General features: G+C 36.3%; 1 protein-coding gene across 3 annotated transcripts in view; it reads left to right on the top strand.

The window, feature by feature from the left end:
• Window positions 1-17,102, top strand: part of LOC118737364 (complexin) — a 126,156-nt gene that overhangs the window by 46,581 nt on the left and 62,473 nt on the right. Inside the window, exon 1 of one of the 3 annotated variants that reach the window (XM_036467815.1) lies at window positions 12,911-12,993. The exons of the other annotated variants lie outside the window; for them this stretch is intronic. Coding sequence (XP_036323708.1) covers window positions 12,981-12,993 — 13 coding nt within the window. The 5' untranslated portion in view covers window positions 12,911-12,980. Of the gene's footprint in view, window positions 1-12,910; window positions 12,994-17,102 lie in introns of those variants that run through there. 3 annotated transcript variants of the gene reach the window in all.

Here is a 17,102-nt window from a genome sequence, read left to right as displayed (position 1 = left end):
AAAATTTGCGTAGGAATGCAGCTGCGATCAAATGTCGAAGTATGCATAGTTATTACAAAACAACACGAAACAAGAGGAAGCAAAATATGTAGAATGAAAAAATTCAAAAACCTGAACGCGTTTAGAGTGTGACTGTCAATATATTGCGCTGAATAAGCAAAAACAAATACATACAAAAATATAAAATAATGGTTGATGCTGCGGCAAGAAGACAGCCAGCCACAACCGCATTCCATTGCTATTTTGTATGCCTGTGCCCCAGTTGAAGTGACAGCTGCCAGCAGTGAGGCATAAAAAGCCAACATCAACAAGAAGGGCGAGGCGACTAACTATTTTTCTTATTCATATACAACTACATACACATAATACAAAAAGTCATCATATTTTCGATGATGAAAGTATTTTTAATTCAAATAAATGATTGTAATGCCAGCTAAGGCATATCACACTCACGCTGGTAAGTAAGCTCACATTTACTTTTACATATGTATGTATAAAGAATAATGTCGTTATATTCCCTCGCCCTTTTTTCCGCATGAATTACCCATATTCGAAATATATGCATGTATGTGTGTGGGTGGAGTGTAGATCCATGTACGTGTGTGACGCTACCATATTTTTTAACACTCCGTAAATAATTTCAAGCATTTTACCGCCAACCACACCCAACCACGCACACACGCACAAACATATATATATACGCTCTACATCGTCTTTCTTCATAATAAACTCGTAGCCTGACTTTAGGCGCCATGGGAGTAACCGCAAGAGAAAGAAGCAAACAAGCAGCGCGTGGTTAAAAATTAGAAAGTATGTATGTATGTAGTGTCTTAATTTGCTCCACAAGAATTTACACGCATACCCTTATACTTGTATTAGGGTGGGCCTTAAAGTACTAACATTATGTAGCACCCCTTCATTGTATTCTACGTGCTAGTATAACCTTGAAAAACTTAAAATTAAACAAATAGGTATCGCTACTAGGATTTGATTTTTTTTTTTCTATCCCAAAAATTCCACAAAATTTTGAGTTGAAATCTGATGATGTTGACATTTAATTGAAACTTATTTATGTAAATTCATAAGCTCGCTGACCAAAGTCAAAAAGTTGTCCAATTTTTGGAATTTAAACAAAAAAACATCACAATAGCATTTATGATGATTATGTTACATGAAACTAGCCTAACTTTTCATGACGATTTCAAATCTGTGATGGTAACTTTGATTAAATGCTTGAATTAATTTTTTTACGATGTATTTTGATAAAGTCGGAAACAACAAAAACAAAAAATAAAATGAACTTTTTAATTTAAATTCAATTTTTAATTTTCGTGGATCTTTTTTTTGTACCATCAACAAAATAAAGCGGCGCCCCATAAAAATTTTAATGCTGTTAATTTAAGAACCACCCTATTATTATTATTATTTTTATTATTATTAGGGCCCTTAGAGCTGCGACCTCACTAGATCTATTGTGCTAACCTTTAAGCAGTTACTCCAACTTTAGGCTATTAGCGAACCTAAGCACTTTGAAGGCTGTCATGTCAACAAAATCCAGAATCTGCAAAGAGATCGCAATCGTTCTCCAAAATAAATAAGTCGAAGTCTAAGAGTTATACGAGGGCCATCATGTATATATATATATATATATATATATATATGCTCCGCCGTTTGCTCCTCCACCCCACAAAACCAGCAGTTCGTCTCCTCAAAGAGTCCCTTTTTGTGTAGATGTTAGCTCAGGCTGCAGTGCCCTGTCAGGTATCAAGTGGGACTTTTTAAACCTTCTCTGCTAAGATTTATCACCTGCTAAAAGATACCAGAAGAGAAAGTTATGAATCTTCTGGAATGCCTTTTTTCCTTTGTCGTACGCCAATGGGTTGTAATTAGCAAGTCCTCCCAACCCCTTAGGAGCTCTGCCGTGTTTACTCTGGATGGGCCACAGAAAGGCTGAGAGCCGATTACCATGACAAGTTTACTACCCATACTCAAGTTTGGGACTATCAGTGTACCAAGCCTGAACTCTCTCACTGAAAATAGCGATTATCGCTTTACGTTTATTCCTTTCACAGAAATCGTACCAAAACCAAAACCATAACCAAAATGCCAACAATTTCCCACACCACAAAGTCCACCAATTTCTGCGGCTGACCATGTCGTGCAATCATCATTGTCTAGCGAAGCACACAGTTATTATGATGTACATTTGATTAAAGATTTAGTTTTGTAAATATGTGTATTTATATCTACATATGTATGTATTTGTTATAACTACAATGCACGGCTGCAGCCGTCACAATTCAACTTTTGCCATTTATCTTCAATACAACAATCGTTTCGATTCGGCTAGGCTCAGTATGGATGACCCTCGTATGTAGCTGACCGCACTTCGAACACTTCCCTGCTATTTGGCATCAAACAAAACAAAAATGTTGCCTGTTAACTTCCCTTTCCTTAGTATTTGTGTGAAGAGGGCACTGAGAAGGCGACATTTTTCGTTCAAAAGGAAAACGCCATTAGTCCTCTACAACTCTCTTTAACCAGTTTGCTTCGCACTATCCCTTTTTCAAAATGAGTTGTCGTTTTATTCCGCTTTATTGATGCTAAATACCAAAGCAAATTCTTACTTCCAAGAATTCTTACTTGCCCCACACACATACATACGCATGCAAGCAATATATTTTCATAAATAATTGTGTGCTGATGTACATACATGCAAACATATGTATATGTATGTATCTACATTCAAATGTGCCAGCATCTTACGGCATGCCATACTCTCTCCCGTGAGTCCTTTGCGGTTTTATTTTTCTTCGTTTTGCCTGTTGGCCCTAAGTGTGCTCCTTTTGTCATTTGACTAAGATTAATTACCAAAATGTGTGACATTGGTTTTTCCCTTTGACGCGTTTCTAGCCAACGGCAACGCCAGCCGATTAACGAATTAATGCGGTTGAAACTTTAAAGAGGCCACAAATAATTTCTTAAATTTTGCCTCAATTACGCCAAATTATATGAAAATGGATTTTGTTTACATTTTTTTCACGGTAGAATTGCGCCAAAAGACAAAATTGTTCAAAATTCTAATTAAAAAACTATTTGTCATCTTGTTTGAAGGTCGTTGTAAGTATTTGATGGGAAAGAGGGGAAAGTATATGCATAAGCAAAATAAGTGGAACATTTTTTGGGACCCTTTGTTACCATTTAAATTAAAGTTTTTTTTTGTTTTATTAATCTCCATAGCTCCAAATTACGGTAAGTTGCGCTTAGTAATTGGACTTTTGTCAACGGGGATCTTTTTTCCAGAAGATGAATAGAAGCCTGTGTTAACTACCCATTAGAGTCATAAACCATAGCTCACAACTAATAACCATTAAACACATAAATCTCAATGCTAGGGAAGATTTAGTAAGACCAAGAAATTAACTCTCTAATTGTTAAATATAGTTTTTTGCCTCAATGTATAGTGCTGGCCTGTACATGTTCCTCCTTATATATAAGTTACACCAGGTTGCCTGCTGCAGCACCATATTTTAAATTTCTTCTAGCGAAAAGGGCTGCGAGAACTAACGGATTCTAGCTTTTCCATGTTCTTAAGTTATAAGATATTTCCTCTGACAAAACCATCATTTGGGAACTTTAAGAAAGTAAGCTTACCTGTCTGTGCCTGTCTTCAGTGCTTATATTAAATTTCCCACAGACTTATAGGCAAAATATTGACCGATTTATGAAAAATTCCATGAATTTTCTGAACCTTAGGGCCTTAAACAATAAAAAATTCTTGGAACGGCAAATTTTAAAGCTGCTTTTGATAAATTTTTTTGTGCTAATTAGGAATCCGTAAGCATAAAGTTCCCATCAGCTCCATATTTATAAAAAACAACGATGTCAAAATGTCAAAAAATCGGGTTTTTTGGAATAATTTAGTAGCTCCAGCAAAGAAACAAAAGGTAATAGAACCTTCCTGGTTTAAATGAAACCTAGATCCCTCGGCAACTATCTCTGAAATGAGATCTTAAATATTTGAGATTTTAAAACATTTTTTACCATTATTATCTTAAACTAAATGACGGCAAATTTTTATGCGTATTTCACTTCTTCTTTTTGAATTTATGTTTCGCCAGGCTTTTTTATATATTTTCTATACAAAATTGTGTTATTGTATGTCTTATTGAGCACACTACCCACGCTTTATAAAAGAATTTCTAAAATTTTAAAGTTAAATATGCATCATCATGTTTTTTTTTTAATTTCTGAACTATCATATTCTTATTTGATGAAAAAATATTTATTTTTAACGTTTCAATAGCTATTCTACAATATCTTATCTAATATTTGTGGATTTATTAAAATTTAATTACCATTACTTTCATGATAAGCACGACGGTACATCCCCTTCGTTTTTCAGCCACGCCTCTTTTGCCACAACCCTCCTTCATGGCATTCAATACTCAGCGATTGCAAAAGCATATTTTTCTAAGCCAACAAATGCTTACATTTGTAGAAAATAGTGTTCAGGCAGGCCATCCATTGTTGGATTAAGTAAAAAAACTCCATAGACATAACAGAAAAAAATTAAATAAATAGAATAATTTGCAGTTCGTGACATTCGTAAGGCAGCTCTCACACTTTTTACAGCGGCATTTGTTTCGACACACATTCTTCATCTTTAATCTGGCAAGATATATACACACATATCTGTGCCATTCAATTAAAACAGTCTTAGTCGGGATGGGAACTTTTGCCTTTACAGCAACATTTCATTGGGTTCCGAAACAATATTTTAACATTTAACTAGCCATACGTATAGTTCAAGACGCCCTTTCACTAAAAGCACAACAAAAATTTAAAAATTTACAAGGGCTACTGATTATTTTTTAATTCAAAGTCAAACCTTCTAAAGTCACTTAAGCTACTTTAATTGAACGGCACAGATATATATTTAATGCAAACTTTATTTATGCTAGCTTTATTTCTAGCATGTATGTATGTATGTATCTCCGTGCATTCTTCTCCACTTTTCTGCCATGCGTTTGAATACTTGAAATCTACAATAATGCTGTTCAATAATTGCGCAAGGTTCATGCTGATCCGAATATCTTCAAGTTCTCTTCTGCTTAAAATAGTGCAGTACAATATACAAAAACACCAATGCCTGTTTTTTTTATTGTTGGGTGCGTAAGTCAGCTAAATAGTGATGTGCTAAATTGTCGGTACCCAATACTCGGTACCTAATACCTAAAAGAATTTTCGGTACCCAATACTTCAGTTTCGGTAGCCGATACCGATTCTTTACATTAAACCTTCCCCATTGTATGCATTTCAAGTTTAGAAAAAACTTTCATTACTAATTTATATGATTTGGCTAAAACCCTTGAACTTATCGCAGCAGAGAAATATTATTGTATCAGTTTTAACCTTAGTCGATCCAAGGTTCAAGAAAACTGCTTTGACGGATGAAGAAGCCTTTCAGGGGGAGATTCTGTAGCCAGTTAGCGACAAATTTAGGATCGATATCGCACTTGCTGACGTAAAAATATTTCATGTCATACTTCAACAAAAGCGATACCGATTCGAAAATTGTCGCTAACTGGTTACAGAATCTGCCCCAGGCTCACAATTATATCGTCCGATTCAGTTGGAAGAAAAATGCTTCAAACAAGTAAGTGTTTCTCTGCATTATGGCCTCGAACCGACATATATACATATTTCATTTGAATCAGTATTAAAAGCTCTATTGGCTCCTACATTCGGGTTTTGATAGGCGAGTCTCTCCTGAACCGTTTCTTCCATATTTTGGCCATTGTGCGCTTTTATTCGAAACCTAAATGTTTCGGTACCGAGTATCGAGAGTATTGGATAATTTTTAAGTCGGTACCGAATATCGATCAATACTTAAAATTGTTGACTCAGCACATCACTACAGCTAAAAGCTTGAGCCACGGAAGTAAGTAAGTGACTACCGTTGCCATTGCCATTGTTGTTGCCTGCAGCTTAGCTCTGCAACTTATACTTGCCCAACAAGCCAGAGAAAGCCTACGGATAATTGTTCGCATTTTCTTAGCATATTCTTGACTGATTGTCTTTCGCTCAGTGGACTTTCTGTGCGAATTTATACTTGATCTTTTTTTGTATGCTACGTAAAAGATTATTTATAAAGGATGACCATTCAGTTTTATTAAATTGTTTACTATATTTGTATGTATGTATGTATATGTATTTGTATGCGTATAGACTGTGTTAGTGGGAGGGTGGCAAAGGTGTTCTCGCTGCTCTTAAGTGGAAGTCACATTAGCTTGATGGATATCAAGTTGTGAAGTGTTTAGGAATTAAGTAACCTCATCATCAGCATGACACGCGCAAATTCTAAGATGGCTTTTACTAATAACAACAACAATAAATGAAGCCATGAACAAATAAATTTCGTTCGCATTGCGGGTAGTTATAATGCATAGCACAATCAACTGGACGGACATTTAATTTCTGCTGGCTGAAAGGGAATTGCGTACAGTATGTATGTATATTTAGATATAGCTTCTGAGCCATTCAAGTATTTTTAATGAGATTGGCATGAACTGACGAGATAAAAACGGCATTTCTTTTCATTTTAACCAGAAAAACATAAATCTGCAAATTGGTCAAAATCGGTCTTCTGAAACACCCTCCAATCACAGGAAATCAATTTATAAAAAGCAAATTTTACCAAAATCAGATAACATCTACCAAAAGTAGTGGACGGGAAATTTAGTGAATCTTTACCATTCCTAAGCTTTTTGTTCATTCCTAAGCAAAATACTACACAGCAGCTTATGCGAGTTTGTAGCGTTTAGGCCAGGGAAGATTATAACGAGGGCTTATATTCAATATCCCCTATATGCAATTTTCACAAAAACTACTTTGTGATGTTAGAACCTATCTGTTACTTACCTGTCATCACTGATTTAATTCTGACTTTGCAGTTTAATAGTAAATTCGTCTATCGTTACGCAAGGTCACCATTAATATCACCGATGACATTTAAGTCTTAGGTGGATTTTTACATCAGAATCTCATTTTTGTAAAAAGTGAGGATAGCGGGTATTGAATATAAGCCCTCGATGCGGTCATTACATGAGGCAATTTTACAGGCAATATAGAGCCAATTAGTTGAATAAAAAGTTGGCTGGCCTAATCCTGGTAAATCACCTCATACAAACACCCTATTAATGAAATTGACGCTGGTGGACGTAGCGCATTTTTTTTTTTATTGGCTTGAAAGGTATAACATCATCTATAAACTTTGATTAAACTATCAACTGTCACTGCACGAAGCTGCGAAAGTACTTCTACTGTCCATAAAGTCATTTGATATGCATGATATAATATAAATGTTTTCTACTCTGAAAGCAAAAGAAAATAAGCATAATTACCAGGTGCTCATGAAATTTGTTGTGTTAACATCCACGTAGGGCTGAGTAAAGCATTCTTCGATTCAGTTACATACATAAATAGGTTGGGTTAAACTTTAATTTCATTTCATTTTATTCATTTTGTCGGGGGGATCAGTACACGAGTTTTTCATAAACACTTCGAGAAGTTCAAGACTATTTCAGAATCACATCACGACTAAATTCAAATTACCCTTAAATGAACCCGAGCTAGTCCTAAAACTGTGGTGAAGCAGTCCTGAAGTTTTTCTGTAAAAATGAGGAATATGTATGTAGCGAAACAATCTTGTAACGGTCCCGAAATGGTCCCTTACTAGTCACTAAATGATCCCGAAATAGTCGCGAGATCTGCCTGAAATAGTCCTGAAATATGCTGAACTAGTTTCAAATGGTCTTGATCTAGGCCCGACATAGCGCTGAAGTAATCATTAACTAATCCCGAAACGATACTGAAATAGCTCTGAAATGGAGCTGAAGTAGTCGTTAACTTGTTCCGAAATGATCTTGAAACATTCAACCAATGATGGCTTATTAGTCCTAAATTACCTCTAACTTGTCCCAAAATAATCCAAAACTAGCCCCGAAAGGTCACGAACTACTAGTCCAAAAATGATCCACAAATGTTTCTGAAATAATCCTGAACTAGTCCCAATATGGTCCTGTAATTGTCCTGAACAGGTTCCGAAAAAGTTCCGAAATGATCCCGAACTAGTCCCGAAATAATCCCGAACAAGCCCCAATATTGTCCTGAAATAAATAGTCTTCAACAAGTCCCGAAATAATTCCTTAAATATTCCTGAACCGATCCCGAGGCTCGATTTAGGCAAGAAATGCTAATTTGTAAACGGAGGAAGCAAATATAGATTTTCTGCTGTGTTACACAAGAAACAGTTACAAATTTTCCGAGAGAAAATATGTTTACACAACAAAATTTAGCGCTAACTGGAGCAAGCCCTATCGAACACGGCATTAAATATGAATACAAATTCAGCATTTGAGTCCAAGTTTTGAGTATTTGAGGGTTGCCAGGTGGCCGGTTTTTGAACCGACAGTCCCATTTTTAGTCTCTAATAAAATATGAATATTATTTCGAGAATAAATTTAGAACCACACATATGCATCCAAAGTGTTTTTTTACAAAGGAGTGATGGCTATTATATCCGGTAGACAATAGAAACCATTTCTGAAATATTTCTGCAATTTATTTAGATTCATTAAACAATTGACAGCAGTATAATGTAAAAAACTTTTATGTTTTATTATAGAAGCTGAAAGCGAAAAATATGTAAATAATTTTGTTATCATAATTATTGAGACAAATATAAGTGCCAATGAGTCCAGTATCCAACTACCAAGAGGTAAAAAAAAAATAAGAAAACTAAAAAAAAATGCGAAAGAGCTCTGAAAATTCCCAAAAGTTTCTCAAAAATGAAGTCTATTGGCTTCTCAAGAGATCCCAAAAGAATTCGAAAATCCCTAAAAAATTGCCCAAGACTTCCGTGAAGTTTTGAAAAATTACCTATGAGATCTAGATAATCTTAGGAAGATCAATCAATGCCAAAAAATAAACCTTGAGAGAGGACACCAATGTTTTCGATTAAAAAGTGGTATAAGAAAATTCCCTCCGGCAACAAATGAAGATTTCTATTATAAAAACGTCAATAGTCGAATGCCCATTAGAGCCCTGAGAAGCAAAATGTCTTCATACTCGGAGTTTAAAAAGATATAGAGCGATTTACAAGTCTGAAATTAGAAATGCGAAAAGGCGTTTCATTTCGTGAATCCATCCAATTTGGACTCATTCTTGCGAGAAGCATTTAAAGACACGGCACAAAACTAAACAATGGGAAATTAGGAGTCATTAATGCTTCTCCTCCAGTGACACTTTGTATTGTCACCCATTGCCAGTAGACGAACCACATAAGTATTTAGGCAAAATTATATTTTCTTCCAACATTTTATAGATTTATCAGTTTAGGAGTGAATATTTTTCGTTAACTTTTAAAGATCGAAAATGTTCTGAGAACAGGATTTATAGACCTTTAAAATGATAATCTGCGGTCAGACTTAAATTGTTGGGAGTTTTTATCGCGCAAATAAAAATAAAACATTTTCTTAATTTCGACCATCGCTAATTTCCACAATTTAAAAATATGTAGAAATATCTTAAACTAAATTCATTTTTAAATAAATTGATACTTCATCTTTCTTCACTTTTCTTAAATACGACCATGAATATTTATGTGTGTATGTTTCGGATTTGCCTATGCCACTGTCCCGCTTGGGCAAGGCTCGTCTACGCTCGCTCCTCCGCTATTATTTTGAGTGCCCGAAGAGCTGGATTCGGCCAGTATCTACGATTTTGTTGGCTTCATCAGAGCTGCAAATTGGTTACATTTCTGAGATAGGAGGAGGGACGCTAGGAGTCTCTAATATGGCATCACAATGGGCCCATGGAGGCCAAAGTGTGCCCTTTTCCTCGGATGAGGGCAGTCAGGTTAACCTTACCTAACCTATGTTTCGGATTTCAGATTTTGTAGCAGTGTGGCTAAGAAATTCATCAACATTTATTCAAACTTGCAACTATTAGCAAACAAAAATTTGTATTTCAAAAATTTTAGGAAAATAGGAGTGGCACCGCACACTTATATCATATACATATGTTCGTGTATCTCAAAGACTACTTCATCGCTCTCGACTAAATTTGGCATACACATTGCCCTTAGCCTCCTTATGCATCCTCTTGAAGATTTTTGAAATCGGACAAAAACCAGGGGAGTGGTTCGTGCAATATATTCGATCGTTAAAATCGAATGAAAAATAGTCATTCAACAACTGATAAGTCTCCAAAACCGTATTTTCTGACCTAAAGAACAGGTCCCGACCTATAGCGATTTTTATAAAAAGAAATAAGCAACAATATTTCTCATAAAAATAGTAAAAATTTAGGGGTGGGGTTTTGAAATTTAAAAAAAAAAATAATCCATGGGCACCTTACTTTGTAGGTAGGTTTCTTGATGTATGTATTTCAATGGGCGATTCCTCTATACGCAGATTGTTCGAGCAGTGCGTATATCTCAGAAACTTGGCGTATCAACATGGAGGCGTTCATTCCGAAGGCTGGAAAGAGCTCTCATATTTTGCCTAGAGATTTCAGACCATTCATTATGACATCTTTTCTGCTAAAAAGAGGCTAATTTACACACACTAAATAGAAGAAATGCCATGAGATTGTCTATGCTAAAACCAGCATAATTATAATAAAATTCCCTACATACAAAAAGAGCACAGACACAGACCTGCTCGGATATTTATCCAAAATATTCTTCGTTAAAGAGAAGTGAGTTTACTAAGGCAGTAAAACTAGTATTTAAAAAAAATATAACAAAAATTAAAAACACTCAATTAAGTAGCTGAGTTAAAACTCAAAAATTAAACCCTTTCAAGCCATTCCCAGAAAATCTCAAGCCGCCACACTCATTCATTTTGCATTTAATACAGCTTTACTCACTCAATTTTACAAAAATGAATTCTGCACTCAATTGTTCTAACACTGAGCGCCACACAGCGTTTGCGCCTAAAAGCACACTCAATAGACATTAAAGCATCGCAACGTTGGTACCACGTGCACGTCTGCTTGCACTTACTCACTCACACACACACGCAGTTGAATTTTAAAGAGACTGTTGTGAGAGTGCGCCGAAGCTGAGTGTAAAACTGATGGCCGTGCAGTAGCAGAGCTGCAAGGCAGTCCATTACGCTGGCCGTCGACAGCGATGGAGACGCCAAGCTTTGACGCTTGGTTGGTGGTGAGCTTTGATTTTAGTAGTTACCTTTCAACAGCTATCTCACTTACGCGTATCGGCAATATTCGGAGGTGCCGAAGTGACACGATGGTGACAAAAGGTATCAGCTCACGCAGCGTTCCATGAATAAGGCCCAACGGACCATGTGACCGACGCGAGCCAACCGAACCAAAGACCCACCCACCTCCACCAAATTATTTTACAAGCGCCTCTTCTCTGCTTCGCTATGTTTCTCGTTGCGTTGTAATGCGCATTTCCAGGCGCTCTCACAAAGGTTATTTCAGCTCTTATACATATATGTACGTGGCTCTTAGCTCACCCACTGCCGAGCGGATACAAAGCGGCAATCCTACTGCTCACCTCTTTTTCTTTCGTACTTCTCTCTCACCTCCATCTGCCCCCTCAATGCGTTGCGCCCTAAGCATGCTTTTACTCACGACGGCAACCTGTCCTTATCATTCGTTTCATCATCACACGAACAGCAAGCGCAGCTGCACGATTTACGGTAAAGCCAGCATCAGCAGTATACGACTCCATTGCAATGCCGCGACGCTATACATCTGCACAGACTCCGGCCACAAACATCTAGATAACTTCGTCAGGGTGGCGAAATAAGAATGAGATGTCGAAAGGCACCCAAAGCGTTAGCACACGCAGCTCGCGTGGATCAGTTGAAGCTTGAAGTTTAACGAAATCAGTACAACGAACTGTCAGCGCCTAAAAGTATACAAGACAAAAAGTGCGAGGAAACTTAAAAAAAAAGTGTCATAACGCCTAGTAGTAGAGTGCAGAAACATTTCAACCAGCAAACTATGGGCACTGAACTAATTAATAGGCCAATAAAGAACAACCGCAAATCCTCACACTCGCCCAGTTTTGCCGATTTCTCTATTTGTACTTTTACAACTTTAAATTTAAACGTTCACTCGGTCGCTCGGTCAGCAAGTCGCTAAGTCTGTCACAAACTCATTAAATCGGTCGCCTTAACGAAGTCGGTCGCACCACACAACGCTCGGCTGGCAGCAGCACTTCGTTTATCACGCTCTCAACATTTCCACCCACTCCGACCTTCGGACGCCGCCGCCGCTTCGTTTGCTGATCAGCAGCAGCAGCAGCAGCAGCAGCAGTAGCGCTTCTTCAGCGATGCTTCGTAGATGTGACTTCAAAACCCAGTCACAGCAGTCGTTGGACATTCTTCTGGGTCGGCAGTTGACAGCCAGTGCCATGGCCGTCGTCAGTTCAGTGCACAAAGTGCGTCAGTCCAAGTTGTACCTGGTGGCAGCAATTGCCAACACCAACACCAACACTAACAAAAACAGCAAGAAACAAATAAACACAACAAAACTACTACAACGACAACGACAACGACGACTACGACAAACTAGTGACACACTGTTTGGTAAAGCGAACATCGGAATATTGTTCGCAAGCGACGAAGGCGCAAAATACGAAGATTTCGGCTGAAGGCTACATAAAGGCGTAACACTAGTCGCAGTGCAAACGCGCGACAACGACAAAATTCAGTGGCCTTATTGACGGACAGTCAGACGGGTGGACGGCACTGCACGGCATAACATACATAGCATTGGCATTGCAATTGGGCAATAGATAGTGCATAAGGCGTTTGTGTGCGGCGCCTAAAAGTAGGCTTACAAAGCGAAGAAACGCATAGCGGCACAACGTAACGCATACAACGCACACAAAACGGACCCAGCGACGAGATAGTATTTAGTGAAAGCGCCAAGGAATCATGAATTTCATTGGTATGATACATACGTGAAAATTATTAAAGAGTGGCTGTGCTAAGGGCGAATTAAAGTTGACAGTGTGGAAAATGTTGTTAGTAAATTTTCTTTGTTATTATTTTTCTAAAAAATCTGAGATTGGAAGTATACGTTTTGAAATGGGGTTGAAGTGCGTATGCTTCTATAAAAACGATATACTTTACTTTTTAAAATGCAATGTGCTTTTCAAGGAATGAACAAAATCTATTGAAATGGAAAAATTTAAGTCATATCAACCATTTAAAAAAAAAAAAACACATTTAACTAAAGAATTAAAAAAAAATAGATGTTTTTGTTTTCAAAGCAGCAAGATTTTAGCAAGCATATTTTAATTGAAATCGCTTAAGACCTTAAAAAATTTGATACGAAACTCTTTCTGAGCTACAAAACTCTTACGCTATTCCACCACTTTCCTTTTCGGCAACACAAAACAAATTTTCTACACTGTCAATCACTTTTTTCGATTTCTTGGTCGCTTTTAAATACTGAAACTCTACTTGACTACAAATTTCTTCTTCTACTATCTACTTACTGCCAATCTACTCGCTCGTGAACTACTCTGCGCTACTTATAAACAACACTAATTTATCTAACAACAACACGAAATGTAAGTGCTAAATTTAAGTGATTTTTCTTCTCATAGTTACATACATATAAGAGTTCTATGCTCGAAACGAAATGCCTAAAAGTAGGCCGTCATAATAGCGTTCGAAAGTTAACATATGTTACTAGTACCTACTGTGCAAAATTTTTAAGGAATATGCGTGCTAAGGCAATTTTAGTACAAGATTGCATGTAAGTAGTGGAAACAAAAGATTTTTTTGTTCATAAACAATTAATAATTCATTGGCGGAAAGTTTTAAAATAATGTTACAGTTTAGGCATAATTTTAGGCGCTCCATATGCGTTGCAGCATTTTCCCAAGCAAAATTAAATATTTACTAAACGAATTTTGTGCTGAAATTTAGTACTTAATAAAGAAAACTTAAACATTGCTTGCACGCAAACATACAAACCAATGTAAACACATACATATGTACGTACATATGTATATCCAATGTAAGCCAAGCCGCTACCATGTGACCGTTTGCGCTCATTTCATTTATTGATTTTTTCTTGGCACAAATTTGCGCCTGCCGTCGACGCAGCGTGCTGCCGTTGTGTCAGTGTATGTAAGTATATATGTATGTATATGAATGTGTGTATGCGGCATGCTTTTAAGTTTATCGCCAATGTAGGTTTCTTTGACTGTTTTGCACAAATGCAAAGCACGGCATGGCAACTTGGCGCTAAGCAGCGTTGAGACAAAAGCGCCACGGCAAAGGTTCAAGGTTCGTGCGGCAAAAAATTTGCTCCCCGCAGTCTTGGCGCTAGCAGCGCAAACTTATGATCTGTTAGTTTATTTTTGCTGCTCATAAAATTCGCTTTTCTTCTTACTACTTTTGGCTTTCTTTTCTCCATCAACTCTTGAGCATAGAACAAATGACAGAATAAAAGGCTCGGCAGAGCAAGAAAAGCGTTAGAAAAGTTTGAACAAATAGCCAGAGGGTCATTGCAAAAATGAAAGGGTAAATAAATAAAAAGAAAAAAATGTGCACAAAAAGTTGGTACATAAGAAAAAAAACAAAGGCAGAATTACATTAAAAAAGTTTGTAATATTTTGCCTCAGCATAGTTTTGTACGAATATCAAGTGCAACAAAATACCATAGACGAATCGAAAAGTGACTTTCGCTTACCCATTTCTTTCGTTTTTTTTTTCCTTGCGTGTACAAATGCAAAGTAGTCAACATAAATCTTTGTCGCAGCCACACTCACAGACAAATGCGCGCATCGTGCCAGCAGCCTTGCTATGAAAAATGTTACCTTTTCGCTGTACCCTCTACGCACACTAATACTAAGAAGCCCTCTTCCTCTGAGAAGGCAACATTTTTTGGTAGAAACGAAAACGCCATTAATATTCATATTTTTGAGCATAGCTTAGTGTGCGCATAGCTCATAAATTGTGGCAACATGCCAAAAACTTAGCTATTCCTAAATTCCAGGCAGCTGCGGTCACAATGGCCGTCGTCAATGTCGCGTGCAGCGGTGGAGCATACATTTTTTTGTTATCTTTTAAATATGCACATAGCCTTGTGCTACTTAAACAATTTATGCTGGCAGCAGAAGTTTTGCCTATTTTTTTATTCGAAATCGTATTTATGAACGCAGGGACACATATAATACTCCAGCTGATTTAAAAAAAAAAAAAAAAAAAAACAAGTGCAAGGTCATCTGATGAATTGAAATATGAGTATGCTCAGGGAAAAATATGTTCTAAAGAAACAAATAGATTGTCGCTATGAAAAGTTTCTAGGCTAAGGGGTAAAACAGATGAAAGCGCGAGGAAATTTTATAGGTTTTATGCGAAATTTCTTATTGGTTTATAAAAAATTTCTCTTAAAAATCATAAAGAAAATCCGCTTTACTACGCAATTTATAAATAAACACGTTTTAAGTTTATAAAATTTCCTCTTGAGTTCACTGAAAAACACTTATGTTTAATATTTTGTAATGTCTTCTAAAATTCATTTAAAATAATTTTTTTTTTAGATTATTAGATTAGTGTCGGACGGGCAATCACCATAGCCGAGAAGGCAGAGTGTGTTCAATAGATCGCGGGCTCGAAGACAGGTCACCGCAGACTTTTTGTCTTTAATTTTCTACTTTTAGCATTTAATCGAAAGAATTCTTTCTTAACTTCGTCGAAAAGAGAATGCTTAAAAAAAAGAAGGCTTTCTTTTTGAAGACAAACCATAGAGATATCTTCTAGCTTTTTTCTTTTTAATTAGATGATTTCCGCTATTACCAGGAGGTTCTTTGGGCTGCTAAATAATTAGGAATCTGAAGTCAGTTTTTGCAAAATTCAAAATGGCGGATCCAAAATGGCGACCAATTTTCTAAAAAATTATAGGGTTTGTTCGAAACCCGACACTCGGGAGTTTTTGGGGTCGGTGATTACGAATCTGAAGTCAACTTTTTTAAATTTGAAATGCGGATCCAATATGGCGATCAAATTTAAAAAAATTACTAAAATTAAAACGTTGATACTAAACGATTTAACCATTGTCAAAGGTTTAATCTCCTTTCCAATGGGTTTCTGGAGTTGCTGTTGACGAATTGGATGTCAGATTTAAAAAATTCAAAATGGCGGATCCAAAATAGAGACCAACTTTAAAAGAAAATTATTGGATTTGAATGAAACTCTTAAATGCCATTTGAATTTTGAAAATCTAACTTCAGATTCGTAATCAATTACCAAAGAAACCCACTGAAAACGAATTTTAACCCTTCACAATGCTTAACACGTTCAATATCAGAGGTAGCGTTTATGAATTTCAAAAAAAAATAACAAATTGTTGAACCACTCTAATATACATACATACATAAGAATTCTGTATATACATATGGCCCAAATCGCCGAAAACGAAACCAAGGGTTAACAATTTGTTTCTCAAGTTTTGAAGATTTTTGATTACATCCGGGTCACATATATTCTAAGGTATCGGACAATATAAATAGTATTAGCACGAGTCTCCTTCTTTCAAACATGAAAATTCACTTAATCCTGAGACACTTTTTCATGAATGAAAAAAAACACAACATGAAACTAAAGGGTAATTTATATTAGGGATTCGCAAATGTGCGAATGCAAATGTTAGGAATATAACATTAAAAAATGCTATAATCAAATAATTAAGTCTTCGTTTTTGTCACTTACAAATTTTGTAAATTTTTAGTACATTGAACGATTGCTTTACCTATACAGTGTTTTAATCTAGTAGCCAAAGTTCAAAAGTTCTAGTAGTTATAGTTCAAGAAAAAATTTATAAAATTGCGAGGTGGAAAGAAGAGTAGTAGAATGCATTTTACTGTCGAGTTCAAGTTAAACGTTGATGTTTTTGAAGAGCTCAGCTACTGCTTCCACGATACTTGTTTAAGGAAACGATTTTTTGTTTCTTTTGGAAATCAAAAAGGGTCGTGGCATAAATCAATAATGATCACACAAAAAAATATTATAGAGCAGATTTCTACCATTTCTAAAGTTCAT

Source organism: Rhagoletis pomonella, unplaced genomic scaffold, assembly GCF_013731165.1.
Source record: "Rhagoletis pomonella isolate Grant_MI unplaced genomic scaffold, Rhpom_1.0 Rhpom_scaffold_00004, whole genome shotgun sequence".
Taxonomy (NCBI): domain Eukaryota; kingdom Metazoa; phylum Arthropoda; class Insecta; order Diptera; family Tephritidae; genus Rhagoletis; species Rhagoletis pomonella.
This window is presented reverse-complemented; position numbering and strand designations above follow the sequence as displayed.